The sequence below is a fragment of the Engystomops pustulosus genome, chromosome 4, assembly GCF_040894005.1.
Source record: "Engystomops pustulosus chromosome 4, aEngPut4.maternal, whole genome shotgun sequence".
NCBI classification, from domain to species: Eukaryota; Metazoa; Chordata; class Amphibia; order Anura; family Leptodactylidae; genus Engystomops; species Engystomops pustulosus.
Genome location: NC_092414.1, coordinates 136,519,334 through 136,544,748, shown reverse-complemented (window position 1 = coordinate 136,544,748; position 25,415 = coordinate 136,519,334). Strand labels below are relative to the sequence as shown.

The following is a 25,415-nucleotide window of genomic DNA, read 5'->3' as shown; positions in this document are numbered from 1 at the left end:
CTGCGCTACCTAGCCAGTCCTCTCATGTTTACATTACAGGTTAAGCATGGGGTGTGCGCAGCTGAGGTTGGCACTTGTGTATCCATGGGCAGCCACTACTGTGACTGGCACTGATAGAAAAGCCTCTGCCCAGGACCCATCAGATGACACTAGAGACTTACTGCATATGTGACTGCTTAGCTCCCAGCTGCACTAAAGTTACATTAATGAATGGGTTACCATTGTGTTCACATGTTACTTTAACAGAATGGTGGAAGTTTGAGCACTGATCAGTTTTAGATTTTTTTTTTTTTTTCCCCATAATAGCTGAGCTTAGATTGCTAGTATAGGGGAAGAAACTATTCACTTTGTACACATTTACTTACACCTATGGATAACAGATGGGCATTTTCTTCCTACTTGGCAAGTCGTGGGTTGTTACGTCAGACGTAGTCAGCAGTGATTACTGTTAGACCGTGAAATCCATTTGTTCATACATTTCTAAGCATAATTATCGCTGTCCTGCAAGGGGAGATGCTCTCCAAGTTTTCGACAGTTGATATAGTTGTCCCGAATGATGTTGGCTCCTTCATCAAGTGATCTTGGTAAGGTCGATATGGTACTCTAGAGTTGGCTATATCGGTAGCTGTAATAGGCTCTTCTTGCCTTGAGTACGCATCTCCAAATTCATCCTTGCCTTTATAGCTTCATAGTTAATGAATTTCCCCACTGTGGGATTAATAAAGGATTATCTTTTATTTGGCTTTAGGCTCCTTGTCTTAAAGCTGCATCTGTTGGGTTGACTAAACAGAAGTCTCAGGCTTGAGTTTAATTTATTGTGAGTTTTGCAGCCTTTTGATAGGGGTATACTTAAAAGTTTAGTTTAGACTTATTTGTATACCTAATTTCCTGAAATATTGTTTTCTGGAGTTTTATCAATTCAGTTGGCTTATTTTTGGCAATGCTCTGAGTATATAGGGGCATTCTCCCACTAGGTTGTCAATGAAGTGTTGTGGACAAATTCTAGGTATGACACAGAATTCTTAGCTTGTAGGAAATTCAATTACTAAAATGTCAGAAAAGGTGACTTTATTTTAATTCTGTTGGAACCTCAAGATCTATAAGACCTGCTCTTTCTCAGTGTTAACTTTGCCTATGTGCTAAGTGTGTCAAAATTTAAACTAGTCATTATTGTCATGTAAAGTAGGTTAACAACAATATTGGCAGAAAATTGTTCACTTGGATGCCTTGTATCCTCTCTGGAGGTCTAGCAGATACGCCCGATGTAGCACAGCAGTGGTTTGAAGAAAGCAAAAAGTACCAGGTGATTTAAGCTGGCAACCAGTTGGATCTCTTATCAAACTATTCATAAAGCAAGTAGATCAATAAAACTTTTACTGTGACTATTTAAAACATTCATCTATCATACATAGGTTGTTAGTATCAATATGTACATCAAACACCATCAAAGGTATATGTCAGCACATGCATAATTTTACAAAGGTTTAGAAAATGGATAGATCTTACCAGGAGCCATTTTTGTGGGGAACACTCATAGGGAAAGGGATAATGGGTCAAAAGTCTTGTCAACAGACTTGCCCTTGTCCTAACCTCTTCCCTACACCCCCCCCCCCTTTTTTTTTTTTTTTTTTTTTTTTTTTCCTTGCTCTTCTCCTGACAAAGAGTCCCACACTTGACCCTATCTTGGGTGTCCTATCCCTGAATTGTCATGTATGTGCCAAGTGCCCTACGCATTTCATGTTTATCAAAACACAATCATCGGGGGCAATACCCACAGCTGGCGTTGCACCATACGATATCTCTGATGGTAAAAAACCCCAGAACCATTCGTATTTCAGCTGAAGCAGTGGCTCACAAGACGGAGACTAACCTACAGTGGCTGATGTCAGCATGTGGAGGCCGAGCCCTCATTCTGTCCTTATGATTGTTTTGATGCACATGAAACTTGTAGGACACTTGGCACATACATATACATGACAATGAATGTCAGTAAAAGTTAAATTTTATTGATCTCTTTACTTTATGAATAAGTAATGATTTGGCAGCAATGGATGGTGAATGGAGGCGGTATTTACTTATGGGTTCATTCGTACTGTCTTCAATATCAGTTTGCTATGTTTTTTTCCATCCCACCGAGAGGAAAAAACTGCAGCATTTTTTAATTTTTTTTTTTTTTTTTCTTGCATACAGATCGCAGACCTCCATAGAAGTCAATGGATGGCATACGGATGACATCCATATGTAATCTGTATTTTTTTCTTAAATGTTGCAGGACATTTGGATAACATGTTGGATAACATTGTATACTTCTACAAAAGTTTGTCTTTATGATCACTACTTGAGATTGAAAGGTCTACATATACCTGTATGCTCTATGTAGGCATGTTCAGTTTCCTTTAAGTGCTAGGTGGCTGAGTGGTGAAAGTCTGCCAGTTGTGTTGTGGCTCAGTCCAAGAAACCAGTGGCATCCTCTTTTCCGCTGTTGGTATGTCAAGAAGTAGGTATCCCTTCAGCTATTTGGTGCATGTTGGTCATGCTCAGGTTTACCATGATGTTGTATTCTGGTATGCTTTTAGTTCAAATAAAATGATTGCATAGGAAAAAGCCCATAATTTTAGCAGCTTGGCACTCACTAGCAAGCACACTTGGATAACAAGTGGCAAAACTGGCGTTTTTATGCCATTCTGCCAAAGGAAAGTCTATAAATTTGTATCATTATGCTATTTTTACTATAAAAATTAACCCATAGGATAATACAATTCTTACAGCAAAAAAAGCTCTCATTTGCATGTCAGATTATAAAACAAAAAATGTGCCGTCATGAAGGCTATTTTAGACCGTGTTCCCACGCAGACCAGAGTCTTAAATATACTCAGGATAACAAAATAACACATTCTCTGAATCGCTGTTAACAAAAATACAACATTTCAGATTCAATTTCGGTTGCCCCAGGATCTGACCCTAAATCAGAAGTCTAGGGTCAGGCAAGACCAGAGGTCGCATTAACGCCTCACCACGCGTCATAGACGCGTGATGAGGCGCCATTACCCCCCAAAATAATTGCCATGCGTAAAAGAACGCATGGCAATTATTCCCTGTAGCGCGCAGGCTGAGCGGTTCAGCACGCGCTGCAAATGAGGGAAATGTCTATCGAGCGATCGCAGCGCGGGCTGGACCGCTCAGCAGGACACGTGACTCAGTGTCAGGGGCGGTCAGGAGAGACCCGGAGCGAGAGCGCAGCCCCCAGGGGGAGGCATGTGGGCAGCGGGGCTGCCGCTCCCCGTCCTGCTCCAAACGCTGCCTGCGTTTATGTGATCGACAGGACCGGGTGAGTGTGTGCCGTGTCCTGCTTGGATCACCAATATGTTATCAGATGGGAAGCTTTTGGAGAGCGGATGACGCCACAGTCTGCAGCGGGTGATAACAACGGCCTCCGAAAATAATTGGATATATATTTAATGAGCTCCCGGACGCCTCCAATCATTGACTGCTGTGCACAGGGGGCGCTCTATCTGCACATCTCCCTCCGGAGGTTCATAGGGGGGTATAGATGGCTGCTCAGGGCACATTATACATTTGTGTTAAATTCACTCAAAATGTAATAAATCGGAGGTGTCTGAGGCTCATGGGAGTCGCTTATCCATAGGTGTTTCCCTGCTGCTTCTAATATCAGTAGGTGGGAAATCCTTGCAATTCCCGCATACACATGCATGCTCAGCTTTGAGTGGAGTAAGGCCCAGTCAGACTCAGGCATATGTATTCGATGTCAGAAATTGGCAGGTTTGGGGACCGTCTGATGTGTTTGGGGGTCCTCCTGCACAATTGCAAATGTTCAGAGGGGGGATTGTGCATGTTGGATTTAACCCCTTAAGGACGGAGGGTTTTTCGGCTAATTTCTCGCTCTCCAACTTCAAAAATCCATAACTTTTTCATTTTTCCGTGTACAGACCTGTGTGAGGGCTTATTTTGTGCGTAACAAATTTTACTTTCCCGTAATGTTATTTATTTTAACATGCTGTGTACTGCGAAGCTGAAAAAAAATTCCAAATGTGGAAAAATTGAAAAAAAACCGCACGTGCGTCACGTTCTTGTGGGCTCAGTTTTTACGACTTTCACTCTTCACTCCAAATAATACGCCTACTTTATTCTTTGGTTCGGTGCGATCGCGGTGATACCAAATTTATAGGTTTTATTGTGTTTTAATACATTTTCAAAAATTAAACGAATGTGTACAAAAAAGAAAAAAAATTTTTTGCCATCTTCTGACGCTAATAACTTTTTCATACTTTGGCGCACGGAAATGTGTGAGGGGTCATTTTTTGCGAAATGAGGCGACGTTTTCATTGCTACCATTTTGAGGTCTGTGCGACATTTTGATCATTTTTTATTTCATTTTTTATGTTATGTAAAAAGGTGTAAAAGTCGCATTTCGGACATTTGGGCGCCATTTCCCGCCTCGGAGGTCACCGCCGGCCGTAACCGTTTTTATATTTTGATAGATCGGGCATTTTGGGACGCGGCGATACCTAATATGTCTGTGATTTTTACTGTTTGTTATGTTTTATATCCGTTCTAGGGAAAGGGGGGTGATTTGAACTTTTAATATTTTATTAATTTTTTTTATTTTTTAAACTTTTTTTTTTTCTTTTTTTTTCCACTATTTTTTAGACCATCTAGGGTACATTAACCCTAGATGGTCAGATCGCTCCTACCATATACTGCAATACTACAGTATTGCAATATATGGCATTTTTGCAGGTCATACATTACAATGAGCCACTGGCTCATTGTAACGAACCTGCATAAACCATGTAGCCTCGTGTCAAAAGAAGACCCGAGGCTACCATGGTAACCGATCGCCGCCCCCCGATGACGTTCGGGGGCGTGGCGATCAAAAAAAAGATGGCGCCGCCCGCGCGCCGCCGTCTTTTAAACGCCGCCCGCGACTTTGCGGGCGGCGTTTACAGGGTTAATAGCCGCGATCGGTGCAAGCACCGACCGCGGTTATTAGCGGTGGGGGTTTTGTGCAAAATGCAAAAACCCCCACCTCTGTATGAAGAGGACTCAGCCCGTGAGCCCTCTTCATACATCCCTTATACCTCTGCGCCGTAGAGCTACGGCGCAGAGCGTTAAGGGGTTAAAGGGGTTCGCCGTGTCCTGTGAGCGTGTGCCGTGTCCTGTGAGCGACCAGTGTGTGTGCGCGCTATGTGTGCGGTGTATTACCGAAATTTTCATACTCCTCCTCGGGTAAAAATACTCCTCAAAAATTGTGAGAGGAGTATTTTTACCCTTCTGGAAAAATGTTAGTGCGACCTCTGGGCAAGACAGATTGTTCTCCTGTCACACTGCTCTGAGCTTCTCACTGCAGTGACCCCCGCTCTTGCATTCCTTGACGAGCTTACACAGACTTCCTGCCGGCAAACAGCAGTGTGAGGAGAGTAAATCTACAAGCTGCGGGCAGATAAGGTTTTATCCAAGGGAGGGAAGCACAGCACAGCGGAGCAGAAGGTGTATGTTATGGCTGACATATAGCAGAGCTGAGAATGTTATTGTGTGTTACATTCATCTCATAATCTCAAATGTGATTCTAGTGAATGTCCAGAAGCTAAATGAAAGTGCATATAAACCTGAACTCTGATAATATAAGCACATTGTCAGCACACAGCATCTCACTAGAGTGATCATAATTTGTCTTCTTGGAGAGTTCCTGACCACACTCTGGAATTTACACTGACCAGCCTAGGTGTTGGTTGGTTGTTATCCATGTTATCAACTTTTCAAATTATGCTTATGAGCCGAAGGGGCTCCTGGAGTTGTTGGCAGTGCCCCTGAGTGCTGTAACTTCACAGGCAAGGAGCACTTCATCAAAGGGAGGAGGAAAGTACAGGCGGTCTCCTACTTAAGAACACCCAACTTGCAGACGACCCCTAGTTACAAACTGACCCCTGGATGTTGGTAATTGACTGTACTTTAGCCCTAGGCTACGATAAATTGTTGTAACAGTTAATAAAGGTGTCTGCAATTAAGATTTATTGTTAATCTTGGTTCTTACGACAATCCAACATTTTTAAAATCCAATTGTCACAGAGACCAAAAAAAAATTTGGCTGGTGTTACAATTATAAAATATACAGTTCCGACTTGTATACAAATTCAACTTAAGAACGAACCTACAGAACCTATCTTGTCAATAATCCGGGTACTGCCTGTACTGCATATGCATCTGAAGCATTGAGGGCATTTAGTACAATCCCCAGGAAGCCTTAAACTTTTAAAACTATGCTAATGAGATTAAAGAGATTAAACTATGCTATAAGATTACCACAGTGAGGATGCCTGGGTCTATAAGTTTGTGCCCTGGTTTATCATGATGGTAGATAACAGTCACACTCAAAATCAGATTTCCCTCAACATGCTGCTAATAACAACTGCAACAAATTATGCAAAACACAAATCCGTAACCTAAACCATAATTTTAAAACCATTCTTGTGCTCATGGGATAACTTTACAACCTGTGGTAACACATTTAATCATAGTTGGTCAATACTTAAAGGGGTTCTCTAGAATTTAAATGAAGGTGACCTACAATTTGATTAGGTCATCATTAGATACTGTTACCATCAGATTGTGTGTGGAGTATCTCACATGGCACACTCTTTAAGCCACTGTCATGAAGCAAACTAGTTGTGGTTGTTACTTGAAGTTTTTAGACATAAAAGGGGTTTCCCACAAACTAAAGTTAGGCCCTATCCAGAGGATAGGGCCTATCGTGCTGATCAGTGGGGGTCTCAGTCGGACCCCTCGTCACTGCATTATCGTTCTGCTCCATTAATCTCCTGTGGAGCGGACATTCACCAATCTCCGTCAGCTCCATAGAGATTAATGGAGCAGACTGGTCATGCGCAGCTGTCTGCTGCATTAGTCTGTTAGTGTTGAGGGGTCCGACTGAGTCCCCCACTGATCAGCAACTTGGGCCCTATCCATGGGAAAACCGATTTAATGTGACAGATGTTGGTAGTAAAAAACTTAAATTGAATAATTGGAAAGCAAATGAATAACTTTTTTAACATTTTTTTTTCAGGTCCTCTCTGGATGTGCAATTACTGTAAGAGGTCAGCCGCGTGGAGGTCCGCCCCCTGAGCGTAACATCTACCTAAGTAACATTCGTGCTGGAGCTCTTGCACGCAGAGCAGTGGCTTCTCAACCAGAATCAAAAGATGTCCCTGATGAGGTGGGCTTGGGTTGTAACCAACCTTTTTATGACTTCTGTATTTTGTTTCTGGAATAGTTTGCCGTGAATATGCAGACACTTTCCATCCAACTATATTAAAGTGATATTGATTCCCCAGACTATATACCAATCGCTTCCATATACATGAAAGGAGAGTGGACACGTATGTGCTTCACGTTCTCCCTTCATCACAGCTGGTAGAGGGGGGGGGGGGGGGGGTTTCAGTGAACTTTTGTTATCAAGATGGTGCAGCTAACAGAAGTAGCACCCACATCTATTTATGACAAAAATGGTCTACATGTTCTCAATACAGTTGAAGCTATAAATATCTCTACGGGGTGCCTTTGACCCAGCTCTCAGTAGCATGCTCAGTTTCTTACATTGTACACTGCAGTGTTAGGGCTTAAACAAGCATTCGGAGCTCAGCTACACACACAGAATCACACACTTCCCCCATTCCCCTTCTTCTTACCCTGTCCTAGTGCAGCATGACCGTATCAGGCCTGTGGTGATGCAAGAAGCATGTGATCAGTCACATGATTCTGACATCATGGCAGGTCCTGTACCTGTAGGACACCGGGGAGAGGGGAGAGAAGTACGGAGGCTCTCCTCTCTGGGAGACCCGGTGCAGCTCTATATTAGGGCATCACCCGATCTCCATTACAGCGCTGCCAGACCCTCCTGACCTTCGGTCTATAAGACGCAAGGACTTTTTAGCAAGATTTTATTTCTTGCTAAAAAGTGCGTCTTATAGTCCAGAAAATACTGTAAATATAAAATGCAAACAAATGTAATATAAAACAAACGCACAAAAAAGGCATACATGTTTGGTATCGCCACGTCCGTATTGATCTGTACAACAAATATAAATCGAATTTGAACTCGCTCGGTGAACAGTGTAAAATTAAACTCCAAAAACTTCCATAGTACACAATTTTTCATCAAATACTATGACAAAAAATGTTCTAAAAAAATGTAAGCGCTTTAATATGACATGACTGAAAAGAACAACTTTTTGCAAAAAATAAGCGGTCTACAGAAAAATACATTAGTTATGTCCCTGGAAAGTTGACAGTAAAAACAATGCGATTTTCTGCAATATTGGTTTTGCTCAGTAAAATTGAGCAAAGATGATAAAACTATATATAAATGAGGTATCACCGTGATCGTAGTGAACCAGAGAATAAAGATAACATATTTTTACGTTATGGTGAGCTGGGGGGAAAAAAGTATTAATCCAAAATAAAAATGGATTTTGTTTTGTCCCCTTTGAAATGGTTAATTCATTTTGGGGGTCTATAGCTTATTCATCAGATTTTATGATCTATAAAAGTGTATATCACCTTGCAAATAAGCCCTCATATGTTCACATTACCAACGAAATTAAAATGTTAGTCTGTACAATGTGACAATACAAATCTGCTCTGGATGGCGCTTCTTCCATTCTATGCCCGGCCATCTGCCCATACAACAGTTTACCACCACATATGGTGTGTCGCTACTCTTGGGAGAAATTGGGCATCAAACTTTGAAAGGCAAAGTCACTTGAAAGCTGAGTTGTTCCTCAGAATGTGAGTTTAAGTGCAATTTTTCTCTTTTCATGAAAATCGCCAAAAGTTCTAAGCCTCATAACATTTTTGAAATGTTCTGCTTTCCAGACAGGAAGTAAAACTACTCAATTTTTCTAACTTTGTAAAAAATTTTCATTTTCAATCTTTTGCCAAATTTACTTTTTTTTTTTTAACGAAACACAAAACTTATCACTTAAATTTTACAACTTACATCAAGTACAAGGTTTCAAAACACTTGTCAAAATCACCTGCATATGTTAAAGTGATCAAAAGTTATAACCAATTATTGTGACACGTCATATTCTAAAAATTGAGTCTGGTCACTAAACTGAAAACAAGCGTTGGCGATAAGGGGTAAAAAAAGTAGGAAAAGTCACCTTTTGTGTTGTATCGCCGTATCCCAATATTCTCAGTCCATAAAAATATAAATGCAGTTTATTCCCGGCAGTTAACCCTGCAATGTAAAAATGTGCCCCAGTGTCAGAATTGCCCCTTTTTGCCAGTCTTTTATAAAAGTGATCAAAAGGTCGTGCTGTCCCCAAAATAGTAGTAAGGCTAGAAAAAGACACACATCCAAAAAGTCTAACCTTTAAAAATTTAAACAAATGTGTGGTTTCCCCCCCCCCCCCCCATAACCCTTTGATATTTTTTTTGCTGTTGAGAAAGGCATCCAGCCTCTCTTGAACATGTACATAGTCTGAGTTTTATAGTCTCGCTGCTCTTACAGTAAAGAACCTTTATCTATGTTGATGGTAGAATCTCCTCTCGTCTAGGCGTGGAGGATGCCCCTTTGTCCTTGCCACAGGCCTAGGTATAAAAGGACCTCCAATATCCTTTGGTAAAAAAATTTACAAAATGGAGGAGTTCTCTGTGGGAAGGCGGTGGGGATTTGTTTTGAATGCCTCCAAGGGCTCTGCAAACATGTCATGGCACCTGAAAGCTAACATCAAAATCTGTATCTGCATGCGCCCTGTGCCTAGACAGCGGTTTATATCCACATGTGGAGTGTCATGAAATATCATGTATATCACCTAAAATTGGCTGCCAGTGCGGCACTGTACCTTGATTGATGTTTTTCTGATATGCTAAATAGCTTTTCTGACTTATCTCTGGCAGCCTGAGAGAGGAGAAGAGTCAGATACCATTTAACCACTACCCATTATTCTGACTGACGTCTCTGTCTCTTAAAATCGCTGCTCTGCCTCCTTGTATTTGGGGACAATCTGCTAATATTCAACTATAGTCATAAAGCTCTATGTACAGATAGGAAATATTGTGTCAATCTTTTTACATGATGCATTGTTACATTCGTGATGTGACCAGTGACAACATTGCAGATCTGTCTTCTAAGAATAGCAAACTGTACGCCATGTATTTGATTTCATATGATCAGATGCTGGCATGGGGTACAGTTTGCTATTAAGAGGCTAAGGACCTGAGATGTCACTCTGGTCACATGACATGAATTGTGACCAGTAAGAAGGAGGATTATATGGTGGGGCTGGCCAAGCAGGACACAACCCCCTCTGATTCCCGGTATTATAAGATAAAAGGTGATTTATGTGGATGTAAGCGAAACAATTTTTAGCTAAAAGAAGGGTGTCTGTTATTAGAGCTCAATAGGAACCTGTTACTGCCTGTATATATGCAAATGTGGTGTCAGGTTCCATCTTTAAGTGGGCAAATTTTAGGGGTAAATGAACATATTAATAATGAAATTGGAAAATTTCAAATAAAACCTCTATTTTGTTTTAGTTCTGTAAAATACTTAAATGGTTAACAAGCTTGCTATGTGCAGTTTTGAATAGTTTGAGGGATAACATTATTAAAATGGGGTGATTTGTGGGGGTTTCTAGCAATACGACTTCAAAAACCCCTGTAGAAATAAAATGATCCCTAAAATAATTCTCATCATTTTCTTGAAAAAATAATGTTCAATTTGTAATCTTTCTAGCACTGTAATAAAACAAAAGAACACTTATTAAATGATGCCAACACAAAGCTGTGCTATGGAAAATGTAAATTAGTCTTACTAACCAAATGAGTTACTTTCAATTTGAAAAACTGCCAAAAATTTGCCATGTTCAAATTCACCCTTTTTCATGAATACATTCAAAATGGATCAACCAAAACTTTCCACTAACTTGAAGTACAACATGTCACAAAAAAAACAATTGGATAAGTTAAATTGGATAATGACCTTGTCATCACAACACAAATGAGCTTGGTCACTAATGGGTTAAACAGTTCTCCTCATGCTGTTCATGTTATGATTGAAAAAGACTTGGATGTTGCACAATTGTCATGGGTGCCCCTGCCATCCACATATCGGATCGCAGGCACACCCGTGCTCCTCTCCGTGACGGTGCCTGGTCCATACCACACTCGCCTCTCCACGCTCCTGTCTCGGCTGGCCAGCATGCGCAGCTGGCCCTTGCAGATTTAAAGGGCCAGCGCACTGCTGCTCCTGACCACGAGATTGACTGACAGACATTCCTATACCTCGACCTTTGCCTCCACCGCGGGCTAGTCTCGCCTGTGGTACGACCTGATGGCACTACACCGCAGCAACAAGCCCATCCTGCTTTGCGGCGGGCTCTGGTGAAGACCGGGTGACACTTGGCCAACACCTGGGACTGGAATCTATTGCCATCGTCCGGGGTGGTCCAGTGGGTTCACTGACCCGAACCCTGACAACCATTCTAGAACGGTATATCTTTGTGAAGAATGGCCTGCTAAACCAGAAGAAGAATACCACATGACTCCATTGTTGTAATTGAAAGCATTTTGTGTTGGTCCATTCTGCTTGCTTGACAACTTGTCTGAGTACCTGACCACACCACAAGGCACAGGCATCATCGTCTTGCAGGACAAGTTACTGATAGGCCTCTGTGCTATTCGGTGATGAAAGTAGATTCATGCTGAGCAGAATTTATGGCCTCTCTATATGAGATGTCTAGTAGAGTGCTATGCATTTGGCCACTATTGTTACCAGACTGGTGTTTGGTGGTACCATGTGGGAATCTGTATAGGCAATACACAACTGCTCTTCACTTTAAGTGGTACAGTGACAAGCTCATAGTACTCAGGTCATTGTGTCTGTGCATGAACAACACAAGTCTGATTTGTTATATCTTCATAGGGAACAATGCTCAGCTCTGAGATGTCTCAAATGGACTTTGAGTGGGATCCAGGTCTGGAAAAAGAAAGTCCATTTGAGACATCTCAGACCTATGGTTCACGATGATGCTTGTACTTAACCCAAGAACGTAAATGACTGGAAGGCCACCCTTCAAGGGTGGTGTTGTGCTGCCTCGGCAGACAAATGTATGAGAGATCTTTGTCAAACTGTAAATGATGCTCAAGACATTGATGCTTTTGGGCAGATGAGAAAATATCTACATGTCATTGAACTATTTGGACAGGCAACTTGAGTAGATTGGGAACATTGGCACTGGTGCTGCTTGGCAATTATTCAGCACTATGATGTGCCATAAACATCTGCCCTGCTTGTGGTTGCTGTTGCAGAGGGTCACTTGGGTGATGAGAAAAGAATGTGCTCTGGTCAGAATCCATTTAGACCCCTTCATAGTCTGAGCATATTTGTAATCGACTGCTTTATTATGGAGAAATACTTTCCTATGTAATAATGGAGTTTGTCTGTAATGGTGCCTTAGTGCCTAACATTCAGGCCTTCTTTTTACATAATTCTGACTTGTGCCTTGGCCTAAGGCAGGGATCATGAGCCATGAATGCCACAAATTTCACATGTAATTCTGTGAGCGCAATAAGTTTGGGCACATGTATAATTGGTTTTCTCTAGCATTTTTTTTAAAGTTATTATATTTTAGTGGTCGCCTTAGTAGCCACAGTGATGCCCTCATTAACCATTAGCTCAGTGAACATCACTGACTAATAGTCCCACATTGTAGCCATTAATAATACCCCTATTATATTATCCCCAATAGCCACATATGGCTAGGTTCCGGTCTCCTGGCCAATGGCATAAATAGGCTATTCATATACTGGAAATAATGTTAGAGGACCAAGACGTTAATGAGTCAAAATGCACAAGAATAGTTCAATTTCTGGTAACTATTCATACTATTGTACAGGTTCTTTCTAAATGGCTACAAAAAAACCCCAGAAGCCAGGTACCCTCTTGAAAGTCACTCCTGGACAAGAAAGGTGCACAATATTCATTATAGTGTGTGGGATACTGGATCATTACCAGTATAGTTGCAGCTTTTTAGCCAATTATAATCCTGTTTTGCCTCAAGGAAAATGATGCAATTAACCTGAAATGAATTTTTCTTCAACTGTATTTAACCTGATCTGAAAGGATTCAAATTCTACATTTATCTTAACTAGATTGTGTAATCCTAGTTTTTGATTAGGGTAGTAATGATTGAAAAAAAAATCCAGACTAAATCCCTGTTGGGTCTCTATCATTTGGTAGGAGTATAATGCCCTCTGCTGTTTCATCTAGGAACTGTAACAAAAATATTTTTTCTCTTAACCACAAACTTTATTGTACATTAAAGTTTTTATTTTACATTTTCTCTGATCATAGAATGATCAAGACATTCATGGAATTTCACTTGAATGAATATGTAAAATATATTTGGTAGATTTTTAGAGTTTCTCCTTCTATCAGCGTAGTCTTTGGAACACCTTTTTAACCCCTTAAGGACGCAGCCATTTTACAGCTTAAGGCTCAGCCCGATTTTTTGGATTCTGACTTGCTTCGCTTTATATGGTTATAACTTTTGAACACTGTTACTTATCAAAACGATTCTGAGATTGTTTTTTCCCCACATGTTGTACTTCATTTTAGTGGTAAATTTTGGCAGATAAGTTTTGCGTTTATTTACAAAAAAAAGAAAATGTGATGAATTTTTTGAAAAATTTGCCATTTTCGAAATTCTAAATCATCACGTTTTCAGGCAGATAGATTTACCAGCTAAATAAGTTGCTGAATAACATTTCCCATTTGTCTACTTTACATTTTCATAATTTCTGAAATATCTGGATAATTTATTTTGACGTCACGCGGCTTGCAAATAGAATATCGCTTTTCCGGATTTTCAGAATTGACTATTTTGGGGATAAATACAGTTTTGAATGAAATTTTACATATTTAGCATCAAAACCCCCTATATAACCAACCCATTTTCAAATCTGCACCCCTCAAGCTATCAGAAACAGCTTTTACGAAGATTGTTAACCCCTTGAGATCTTCATAGTAATTGAATCAAAATGGAGGTGAAATTTAGAATGGTCATATTGTTCCCTTATACGTTCATTTAGCACCAAAATTTACACATTTCCAAAATATAAAAAGAGAAAACCCACCATACAATTTGTTCTGCAATTTCTCCTGAGTACAAAGACCCCCCACATGTGGCCGTTACTTGTTTTATGGGGGCACAGCGAGGCGCAGAAGGGAAGGAGGGCGCTGCAGCTGCCAGGAATTTAGTTTCCTCATTGGCCCCTTTTGAAGGCTATAAAATTTTCGCTTTTTCGTTATTGGGGCCATGTGACGGCATTTTTTTTGCGGGATGAGATGCTTTTTCCATTGTTACCATTTTGGGGTTGGTATCACCTATTGTTGAAAATTTAGGAACTTTTTTTGAGGGCAGGAGTAGAAAAGCATCAATTCTGTACTGGATTTTTGACTTTTTTTTTTTTTTTGGTGTTCACCGTATAGACTAATAGTCATGTTATCTTTATTCTATGGGTTGATACGATTACGGGGATACCAGACATGAATATATTTTCTTACGTTTTACTAAATTTGTCAAACAAAACCCTAATGTGGGGAAAAATCTATAATTTTTGTATTGCCATCTTCCAAGTGGCATAACTTTGTTACGTTTTTGGCTACGGAGCTGGTTGATGGCTTGTTTTTTGCGGGACATGTTGTACTTTGCACCAGTATCATGTCTGAGTACATATGATTTTTTGGTCGCATTTTATATCATTTTTTGTGGGATTGAAAAGGTAAAAATCATAATTTTTGGAGGGTTTATAACAGTTTTTTTTTACGGCGTTTATCGTGGGGGTTCAATAATGATTTACTTTTATTCTACGGGTTGTTACGGACGCGGTGATACTATATATGTGGGGTTTGTGTTATGATTTAGACTTTTTTTTTGAGTTATATGTCTCTTTATATGTTTTGGGGGTTTGGGGCATTTTTAGTGATTTATGACTTTATTTTTTTATTGAATAACTTTTTTTTTTACTTTTTCACTTTTATACCATGGGACATGAAGAAGCAATCTTCTGATTGCTTCTTCATGATAATATTCTGCAATACTCATGTATTGCAGAGTATTATCAGTGTCAGCCTATGCACTTGCATAGGCTGGCACTTTGCCAGTAAGATGATGTCACAGACGCCATCTTACTGGCAATTCTTGCTAGTAACTCTGGGGTCCAGAGCGGACCCCAGAGTTACTATAGCAACGATCGGCGCCCCCCGAAAACGGTTCGGGGGGGCCGATCGTGGGGGAAAGACCCCCCAGATACTTGTTAGATGCCGCGGTCGCGCTGACCGCGGCATCTAACGGGTTAAGCACCCGCGATCGGAGACAACTCCGATCGCGGGTGTTACACTGGGGTGCCGGCTATTAGTTACAGCCGGCACCCCGTGTTTCCCGATGCCGGTTCGGCTCTGATCCAGAGCCGAGCCGGCATAGGAGCCGTGGCGGATATATCCGCCACTGAGCGCTAAGTCACTGCGCTCCGTGGCGGATATATCCGCCGCGGAGCGCGAAGGGGTTAAATCATATTTGGAATCATTGCCTAACTCCCTCTTTGGGCATGAAAAATGGTAGTTGTTATTAAAATGGTTGTCCAGAGGTGTTATTGCAACTAGGCACCATTCATCTCTATACAGTTGAGCTGCACTACCATACCAACATGTACTATGGTATGGGGTGGTGCTGTTTTGGAAGGAAGTAGCAATGTTTTTAACCTCTGGACAATCCCTTCAGTCTTGTTGAAATCCGCCTAGTTTCAAAAGTTGAAACAAGAAAAATGAACAGCTCCCTTCCAGGTGTACAGTGCAGAAAGGTAGTGTCCGGCTTCCTTATAGTATGTAGAAAACAAAGGTAAGATAAGACAACACTCAACTGTACATTAAAACGTGGTATAAGCTTTATTGTTCCAGATCAACAGGACAGCACTGTGAATACAGTCATGAAAAAAACATGTCTGATGCGTTTCAGACCTTGCTGATATACTGCACACTGGAAATGACGAGCAAAAGTGCACAGGTGTCGGCAATTCAGTAGTGCATCCCATTATTATATAGATACTTAAAAGTTTAAAAAGTTGTTGTATAAAGAAGTCATAACACTCCAGTTTTGAATTTTTTGGAGTTCTTGGTTACGTTATATACACACTAAGAGTTAATTTACTCATGATACCCACAGCAGGTTAGTAACATTACCTTTTACTGTGTAAAATAAATGGCCTCCAAAAATTTTGGTGGGGGAATTGAAACAATTGGTTTGCCGCAGGGCCCTTTACAATTTCTATACGCTAATGTATGAAAAAGTTATAGGTGTCAAAAACGGAGAAAATCCTTTGTATAGCAGTGCTTTTTTCATAGTTTTCTTTTTAAGCCTTTCACCCTTTAAACTCCTATTAAATTATTAAAATAACACCTGGTGGTTTTTAATCAAGACTGTCATAGTTTTTATGTAAAGGTGGTTTCCCCCCCCCCCCCCCCCCTGTTGGTTATGCCAAAAGAGTCCCAAGCATAAAATGGTATGCAATGCACCTCAATGTTATGCACCAGTTACACATGTTAAAATTTAGTCAACCCAAAAATAAAAATTAAAAAAGGGGAACTCAACAATTTGAATTTTAACTGCAACTTTATCACAATCTCAAATTATATACATATAAAAACGTTATACTTTGAACTTCAATTAAACATGCTGTATAAAAATTGGAAAAGAACAGAGTTTATATTTACCACCATCTTGTACTTCATGAAAAGTTCAAGCTCTTAAAAAGTTATGAATCATTTTGGATGTTTGATATATCCTGGGTTCCAAAATAGTCACCATGTTTAAGGTTTGTCATTTGCAGGGAAAGGATTAAAATATCAAAAGCACTGTTTGGGAATTTTTTTAATTGTCCGTTATATTTCACTAACCACTTTAAAATTGAAAAAGAAGTTATGGCTTTTATGCAGAGTGTGAAATACTTAAAAGGTTTTGAAGTAATTAAATGATTAAAAATGTATGTGTTTCAAAATACAGGAGGAACCTAAAATGCACTCTAACATTAGCTGAAGTTAATGTGACCTCTTTTGAAGAGTTAATTTAACCCCCAAAACTAAATATGTTTTCATAAACTGCCATTAGAAAGCATTTCCCCTATCCCTACATCCTAAACGGGTCCTAAAGCTGGATGCAAATGAGGGGTCCAATGAGTTATTATTTCAGGCATATTGAGCTGTCCAGCTTATTCATAAGTGTGAGGCACAGCCACACCCCTAGTGCTTGACTGATAGCCTGTATCCTGGTGCTGGCTTCTCTGTGCTTCCTTGGCGCCCCCTGCACTGTGTGAGATACTCCTATACACATGACTGACGGCCAGTATAATGTGGCACTCTTGGTGCTGGCTCTTCTGGACACGCCTCCTGCAGCCTGTGTATTTGAGAGATACAACTGTTCCAGGATGCAGCCATGTGTATGGAAGGAGATGTCAGGTACCTTTGTATCTGATGTCTGTGCTTTATCTGCTGACATGCTCTGTTCTCCTAGATACTCCTAGATACATGAGGAGGGGAAACGGGTGACCTCACTTTCTCTCCCTTTGTGCCCAGCCTCCAAAAAAGATAATTTTTATAATGATTAATGTATGAATTGACTAGATAAAGGCTGGTATGGAATCCTTGTGAGCTGCTCCAACAGGTAGTGGTGACAGGACTAGTGACAGAGACCTTATGACAGGTGTCCTTTAAATGTCCAACTGTTCATTGTTTAATTACGGTTTTGCACAATTTGTTGTGAAGTTGTCCGACTATTATAGAGGAAGGCCTTTTTGAAATGGTAAATGTGTACTGGTCTGCTCTGCTCCAACAATTTCTGGGAAGTTTTTGGAGTGGAGATGGCTCTGTGCCGCAGCGCGGGATACTGGGTGTGCCAGAGAAGAGGAGTTGAATTTGATTTATTTTTAAGAAGCTGTCCCAAGCACATCTGATTTTTTTTTTTTTAAATAGTCACGCATCCCCTTTAAAGCAAACCTGTCACCAGGAATGTTATTTTTAGTTGGTGACAGGTTCCAGTAACCTTTGCTATGTTAATTTCAAAAATAGCTTTGTCAGAATTCTAATTAATTTCTGTAGTATATAGCATTTTTTTTCACATTACTTGCCTCCCTGCTAGCAGTGTGTGGTGAGCCCTGCATTCTTTAGATAATCTAAAACACTTCATTGGATTGATTCAGAATAATTAAAATAATTGCACAGGCCATTAGGACCTGTCCCTGGCAGAAATGTTTACTTTTGGTGACCGGTTAGCTTTAAGCTCTTTTCCAGGGAACACCAGGTCTTTGATTTATTAACTGTCCAGTAAATTTCTTGGTTCTATTACAACTGGTATTTAAACAGTCCTCCTCACCCTGCTGTTCATATTTCAACATTTATGAAACCAAGAGGAACTCTACTATTTGGTCAACCGTACGTCGCCATTTCAAGTGTTCAAGCAAGTTGCTCTCAGACGTTTAGTGTCATCAGGAGGTTGCAACAGAGGCTGAAAGTCCCAGAAAGATATAGAAGTGGATGTCCTTTGGCCACCTCCCACGCTGATGACTATCATTCAGTTGAACAGGCCCACTGTTCATAATGGAACAAATGTTGCTTAGCTCCCAACATGCTAAAAGGGGGTATTTCGGGAATATGAACCTCTTATACCAAAACCCATAATGTTATAAATAAATGAATAAAACCAAAACTCAATGGCATCAGTCACAAAATGGAACTTAATTTGTCAATTTGTTAATCATAAATCAAGCTATTTATCAAGATGGAAACTACGAGTACCAAGATCCTTTAACTCCTCCTCCCTCTTGTGCTCTGCTCCCAGTAATGATGTAACATGCTCTGTTACCATATTAATGATGTGTAACTGCCATCCCTGCACATTACATCACTGAGATGATGTCCCACCACAACACTGGCCATACAGGATGCACTGCAACCAACTGACTACAGCCAAACATAGTGGTGATCACATGACCTGCACATAACTTTTATTAATCCAGTAATTGTGTCTCTCTGAACAGTACAGGCCTAGTTTGATATTCATAAATGACAATGCTCCAGTTTATCAAGTTTGCATTACAAGCGAAGTGACTGCTTTCTCCAGACCGGAATCCCATTAAAAATCTGAGATACATTGAGTTTCCACGTGGAGGCTACATAACTCTGTACCCTAGAACAGTGATGGCAAACCTTTTAGATACCGAGTGCCCAAACTACAACCAAAACCCACATATTTTTCACAAAGTGAAAATGCGACAATTCAGGTGGCAACCTATTACTCCCTGCTCTGTCACCTGAGAACACCAATACAGTAATAATAATAATTCCTTCATACTGCTCACAGATTATGCAGTGCTAAACAGAGCTTGCTAGATCAGTTGATTTAAAAAAAAAAAAAAGTTCAGATTATCATTGTAGCTTCCTTCCAGGGTCCTGGGTTGCCTGAGACTGCAAGAGGTAGTACAGAGTTTGGCAAACTGCGTTGGGACGAAGGCATGGGTGCCCATAGAGAGGGCTGTGAGTGCCACCGCTGGCACCTGTGCCATAAGTTCGCCACCACTGCCTAGAACCTCAGTGGCCCAATGGTGCCACTTTAAGAAGAGTGGGATGCCATGCCTCAGACAATGATTCAACTTGTGAACAGAATGAGACATTGTTGAGCTATAATTGATGCTCAAGGCAATAATGAATAATCATATACCCCCCTGTAAATAGTTATAACCTAAATATGGCATATAATTATTATTATTATTATTTTTTTTTTTTTTGCAGCCCTGGGCCTTTCCTGCTCGAGAGTTCCTGAGGAGAAAACTTATTGGGAAAGAAGTCTGCTTCACCATAGATCACAAAATTAATGAGGAACGATACTATGGAACTGTGTATTTGGGCAAAGGTATGTTTTCTAACAGTCATGGCATTTATAGTTCCGAGTTGGTGTGTGTTGGTTTTTTTTTTTTTTTTTTTTTAAATTTCCCCCACTTTTGCTCCATCGAAGAAGGTTGACAGCACTATTCTATCACTGTCTCTATATGGATCTCAGAGAAAGTTGTCACAATTGTATCTTTTTTTTTTTTTCATAAGTTGGTTTTACTGTGCAGGAATAGTAATACAAATATATTGACTGATACAAAATGGTTATCGCCATATATTGTCAAAAGACTTAACTTTTTTTGTATCATCTTAATTTATTTCTTTCTCCAGAAGGGGCTAGTGAGAATGCAGGAACAATTCTCATTAGGCTCTGTTGAAAACAAAACAGTGATTGTCTGTAGAGATTACATGCAAATGGTGATAAATCCCTACTGTATGCATGTAGATTGGGATGTATCCTAGCTACTGTACAGACATGTATCAATTTACTCAGACATAATAACCTGATCGACCTTGTAGTATGACCGTGATTTAACTCTAAAGGATTGAGTTGTCACACATGGGCACTGCCGTTTTATCCAATTACACCTCATTTTGGAATTTTTGTTACCCTCCAGTTACAATTCCTACCAAAGATAACAAGCCCTCATGTGGCTCTGTAAACTGAAAAAACAAAGTTATGGGTTTTGGAAAGTCAAAAATTGTGAATAAACCTAGTATTGAAGGTGGTAAATGTGAAAGTAGCTTTGACTCTTCCACTTGTGGCAACATGACAAAGTTTCTTACCTTTTTTTTTTTTTTTTCCCTCCTCAGATGCAACTGGAGAAAATATTGCAGAATCTTTACTTGCTGAAGGACTTGCCTCTCGACGTGAAGGCGCAAGGACTACAACGTAAGTTCATGTTGTGGGTTCAGCTCATTGTTTGCTATTTAGAAGTATGAATTTACAGATGGCTGTCATTCCATGAGATAGACTTTTTGCTTTTTCTATGTAGAGAAGTAAGAATGAATTTATCCTACCAATTATAATGACCAAGCTAAACTTAATCTGCTCAGCTTCTCTAGCTCTTTAACATAATTGATTAAGATTTATGGTGACTGGGTCACTTCAAAAGTTTGAATGTTTTAAGCATTTTAATGGAAGATAACTTTCAGTTGAGAAACAGATGAACACTTTAAAGAGAATACTAGAAGAAATTGCACTAGGACTTCAGTAACATGCATTATGAATTTAATATTTGTGGGTCAGAAGGCTTCACATTTTGAGAGCGGTGTTGAAACAAGAGTACATAGCCAAGTGTTTTGCTGTAAATAAAAGGGCTGCAGGCAGTGATACTTTCCTGATTTATCGTTTACCGTATATACTCGTGTATAAGCCGAGTTTTTCAGCCCAAAAAATGTGCTGAAAAACCTAATCTCGGCTTATACACGAGTTAATAAAAAAAAAAAAATTAATACTCTCCCTCCGGCTCCCGGTCCTCGGCGGCAGCTCCCGATCCTCTGCGGCGGCTTCTCTCTTCGATCTTCACGTGCCGGCAGTCGCTTCTATGCGACTTGCCGGCGGGCGCACAATATGATGTAGCGGTGTCGCCGCTGATGACGTCATCAGCGGCGACACCGCCGCATCGCACTGTGCGCCCGCTGGCAAGTCGCATGCACGCGACTGTCGGCACGTGAAGATCGAAGAGAGAAGCCGCCACAATGGACCGGGAGCCGCCGCCGAGGACCGGGAGCCGCCACTTCAAATCAAAGGTGAGTATCGTCGGAGGGTGAGTATTAAGTTTATTTTTTTATTATACTGGGGGCAGGCTGTATACTACTGGGGGCAGGCTGTATACTACAGGGGGCTAGCTGGCTGTATACTACAGGGGGCTAGCTGGCTGTATACTACACCCTCGGCTTATACTCGAGTCAATAGGTTTTCCCATTTTTTTTGTGGTAAAATTGGGGGTCTCGGCTTATACTCGGGTCGGCTTATACTCGAATATATACGGTAAATATTCTCTATTGTTCTCAGATAACCCTTTAACTGTCAGTGCAGAACTGTTCTAGTTCCTCTTCCTTTTACCACCGCAGCCTATAAAATAAAAGTTGATCTTTCATTGGTTGCCATGAGCAACTACAACAGTTATGTTCTCAGACACTTCTGCTAAATGTCCCCCATATTTACATACAAAACACACATGGTGCTTTTTTTATCGATAGCGAGTTCTTAGGTGTAAACGCATACTTGATTAGGCCAAACTACTCACTGATGCCTTTGAATTGTGTTTTGATAGCATTGTGTGAATGTGAATAGCAAGTAGAGAAATAACTGCCTGTAAGAAGGAACATTTAAAATCTGAAATCTTTATTATATTACTAAAAGCTAGGCCCATGAATAATAACCAAAAAGAGCCTTGCACTATTACTGTGAAGTTACAGGTTCCTCTGGGTAAAGATGTGCTTCAACCAGACTATATATTATATCTCTCTGGTAATAAGTGAGGGGACTCGCTATCCTTGTTTAGATTGCCTGTTACCCAAGTCCATGTTATATAGTGTGTCACCTCACTTATTACCCCAGACATATTTCTATACCAGTTGAATTGGAAACTAGTCACACATTTCCACATATGACCAAGGGACACCACGGACAATTTTGGTTGGTTGTTATCCTATTTTATTTTCAGTATGTGAATGTGTCCTCAGTAAGGTAGATGTATTTCATTACATTTACATGTGTTACAGCCATTCAGAAGGCTACTAAGCTCACATCTTTTAAGATTCATATATATTGTACCAGTATGTTAAGGTCTATATAGCTGCTATAGAGTTTTTAACTCCTTCACGTTCTGCACCGTACATGTACGGCACAGAGGTGGGGTTTGCTGCTAGCACCGATCGCGGGTATCAACCCTTCAGATGCTGTTGGCAGTGTTTAAAGGACAGCTGCACGTGGGTGCCGCCATCTGGGAGCAGCGATCTGCAGTTTATTTATGAGCCAGTAGCTCGTAATGAGAACTGTGTAAAAATGCCATATACTGCAATATTTTGCAGCATATGGTAGGAACGATCAGATTATCTAGGTTTAACGTACCCCAAATCAGTGGTCCCCACCCTTTTTTGCACCAGGAACCAGTTACCTGAGTCAATTTTTCCAGGGACTGGTAGTGGAGGGGGTTACGGTGCAGGTTCAAACCTCTCACAAATGGCACCATAATGCAGAATCAGTGGGAGCTTGTTTATCTGCAATGAGCTGGTCCCATCTAGGGTTGATGGTAGACAGTGACAATCTCCGCATAATATGCCTTGACTTTAATCTAGAATGCTGGAAGATTTGAGATCTCAAACATGGTTTTAAGATCCCCCATCATTTATGATCAAGTAGTTGTTGTTCTTCCAGTATTGACAAGGTCAATTTCCCTGGCCCCTTTACAAATGGGTCACGGATCCATTCCTTTCCTGTTCGTGGGTTGTGGGCTGGGAAGTAATGTTCAAACTCTTCCAAAAGCTGAGATGGATGATTCTGCAGCAACTGGGAGAATGAAGGCCCAATGTTGGTCTCTCCTAAAAAAAAAAAAAAAAAAACCTGCTACAACCTGAAACATGTCAAATGTTCCTATTTTCACTCGCCATGCCCACTGCTGCAGTTTGCCTTTGAATGCATCAACTTTATATGCCAACTTGAATACCATTGTCATTCTCCCCTGAAGAGACTTCTTCAATGAGCTCAATATGTTACACAAGTACGCAAGTACTGTGACCCATCCGGTGCTGCAAGGTTTCTAAAAGAAACCTAAGAAGCGGCCCTCATAATTCAAAACCTCTGGCTAGGTAGAAATCCATTTACCTATGGTGTATAGAAGAATACGTTTGTGCTCTGCATCCATCTCTTCACAGAGCTGCTCAAGCAGAAGCGAGTTAAGAGCATGAACTTTAATGAAACACTGTTCAGTTCTGGTGACAATTTTCAGCTAGCCAGCATTTCTCTATGGATGACACAGTGTGTAGACTCTCATTTAGTTGCAACGTCTTTGGACTGATTTCTAGATTCACTACTAGGGTCAGTCATGGCAGATGCTCCATCCTTGCATACAGCAACACAAAATAACCAGTTTAGTTTTCCTGACTTGTAATCAATCAAGCTTGGGTGCCGATTCACTGACAGGTCACCCAACAATCGCAGCCTCGGCCCAGAACAAAGTGTTCCACTGCCCGGTCGCTGGGGACCACTGTGCTAAAGAGTCTTAAAAAAAATAGAAGAAAAAAGTTTAAGCAATAAAAAAATCCATAAAAATTCAAATCCCCCATTCGCTAGAACTAGTGTAAAACGTAATAAACAGTAAAAATCACAACCATGTTAAGTATTGGTGCATCTCAAAATATCTAAATATTAAAGCGCTTGAAGAAAATGCAAGCAGCACACGTAGCAAATGGTGATGGTGGGTGCAGGCACAATAAGACCGGGCCTAGAGTCCTTTGTAGATAAATAGTGGAAAAAGGCAGCACACCAAACGAAGTCCAGTTTCAAGTGTAAAAAGTGGGTTCCATTTTATTCCATGTTTCAAAAGACAGCTGTCTTTTGAAACATGGAATAAAATGGAACCCACTTTTTACACTTGAAACTGGACTTCGTTTGGTGTGCTGCCTTTTTCCACTATTTATTTAATTATTAAAGCGGTTATCGTGAACCGGATAATGGAAAATGGCGCCCAAATGTCTGAAACGATCCTTACTTTATTTTACATCACATTAAAAAAATCAAAAGGTCGTACAGTCCTCAAAATCACAGCAATGAAATTGTCTGCTCATTTTGGAAAAAATGACACCCCACACAGCTCTAAAGTATGAAAGTTATTAGCGTCAAAAGATATGCGAAGCAATTATTATTTTAACACATTCGTTTCATTTTTTTAAAATGTATTAAAATACAATAAAACCAATATAAATTTGGTATCGCCGTGAACATACCAAACCAAAGAATAAAGCAGAGGTTTTATTTGGAGCGCATGGTGAAAGTTGTAAAAACTGGAGCCCACAATTTTTCCCCAATTTCGCCATATTTGGAAATTTTTTTTCCAGCTTTCCCATGAAATAATAACGTCGCTTAGAAGTAAAATTTGGTATGCAAAAAATAAACCCTCACACAGCTCTGTACACGGAAAAATGAGAAAATTATGGATTTTTGAAAGCGCTGCTGGGGTCCCACATAAGGAATTCATGGGGTTAAGGAGGCTCTATCTAATGAATCCATAGGTCTTGAGGGGACTTGTATAAAATAACCATGAGGGGACTGTTTGGGTAGGGTAAACTAGGGAATATTTTAGGGAACAGGAGACTGCAGTAAATTTTTTGTGAATAATGCTGGCAAAGTGTATCCCATCACACAGCACTTGGCAGGTTTAGATGACTTTGATCTACTATGTATGGCTGGCTTGAAGGACTCACTTTTTATGAAATGCTAATTTCTTCA

General features: G+C 40.4%; 1 protein-coding gene across 2 annotated transcripts in view; it reads left to right on the top strand.

Moving 5' to 3' along the window:
- The window catches only part of SND1 (staphylococcal nuclease and tudor domain containing 1), a 402,857-nt gene that overhangs the window by 607 nt on the left and 376,835 nt on the right, over window positions 1-25,415 (top strand). For both annotated transcript variants that reach the window (XM_072147568.1, XM_072147569.1), the window contains exons 2-4: window positions 7,082-7,231; window positions 19,862-19,982; window positions 20,774-20,852. In XM_072147568.1, coding sequence (XP_072003669.1) covers window positions 7,082-7,231; window positions 19,862-19,982; window positions 20,774-20,852 — 350 coding nt within the window. The remainder of the gene's footprint in view (window positions 1-7,081; window positions 7,232-19,861; window positions 19,983-20,773; window positions 20,853-25,415) is intronic.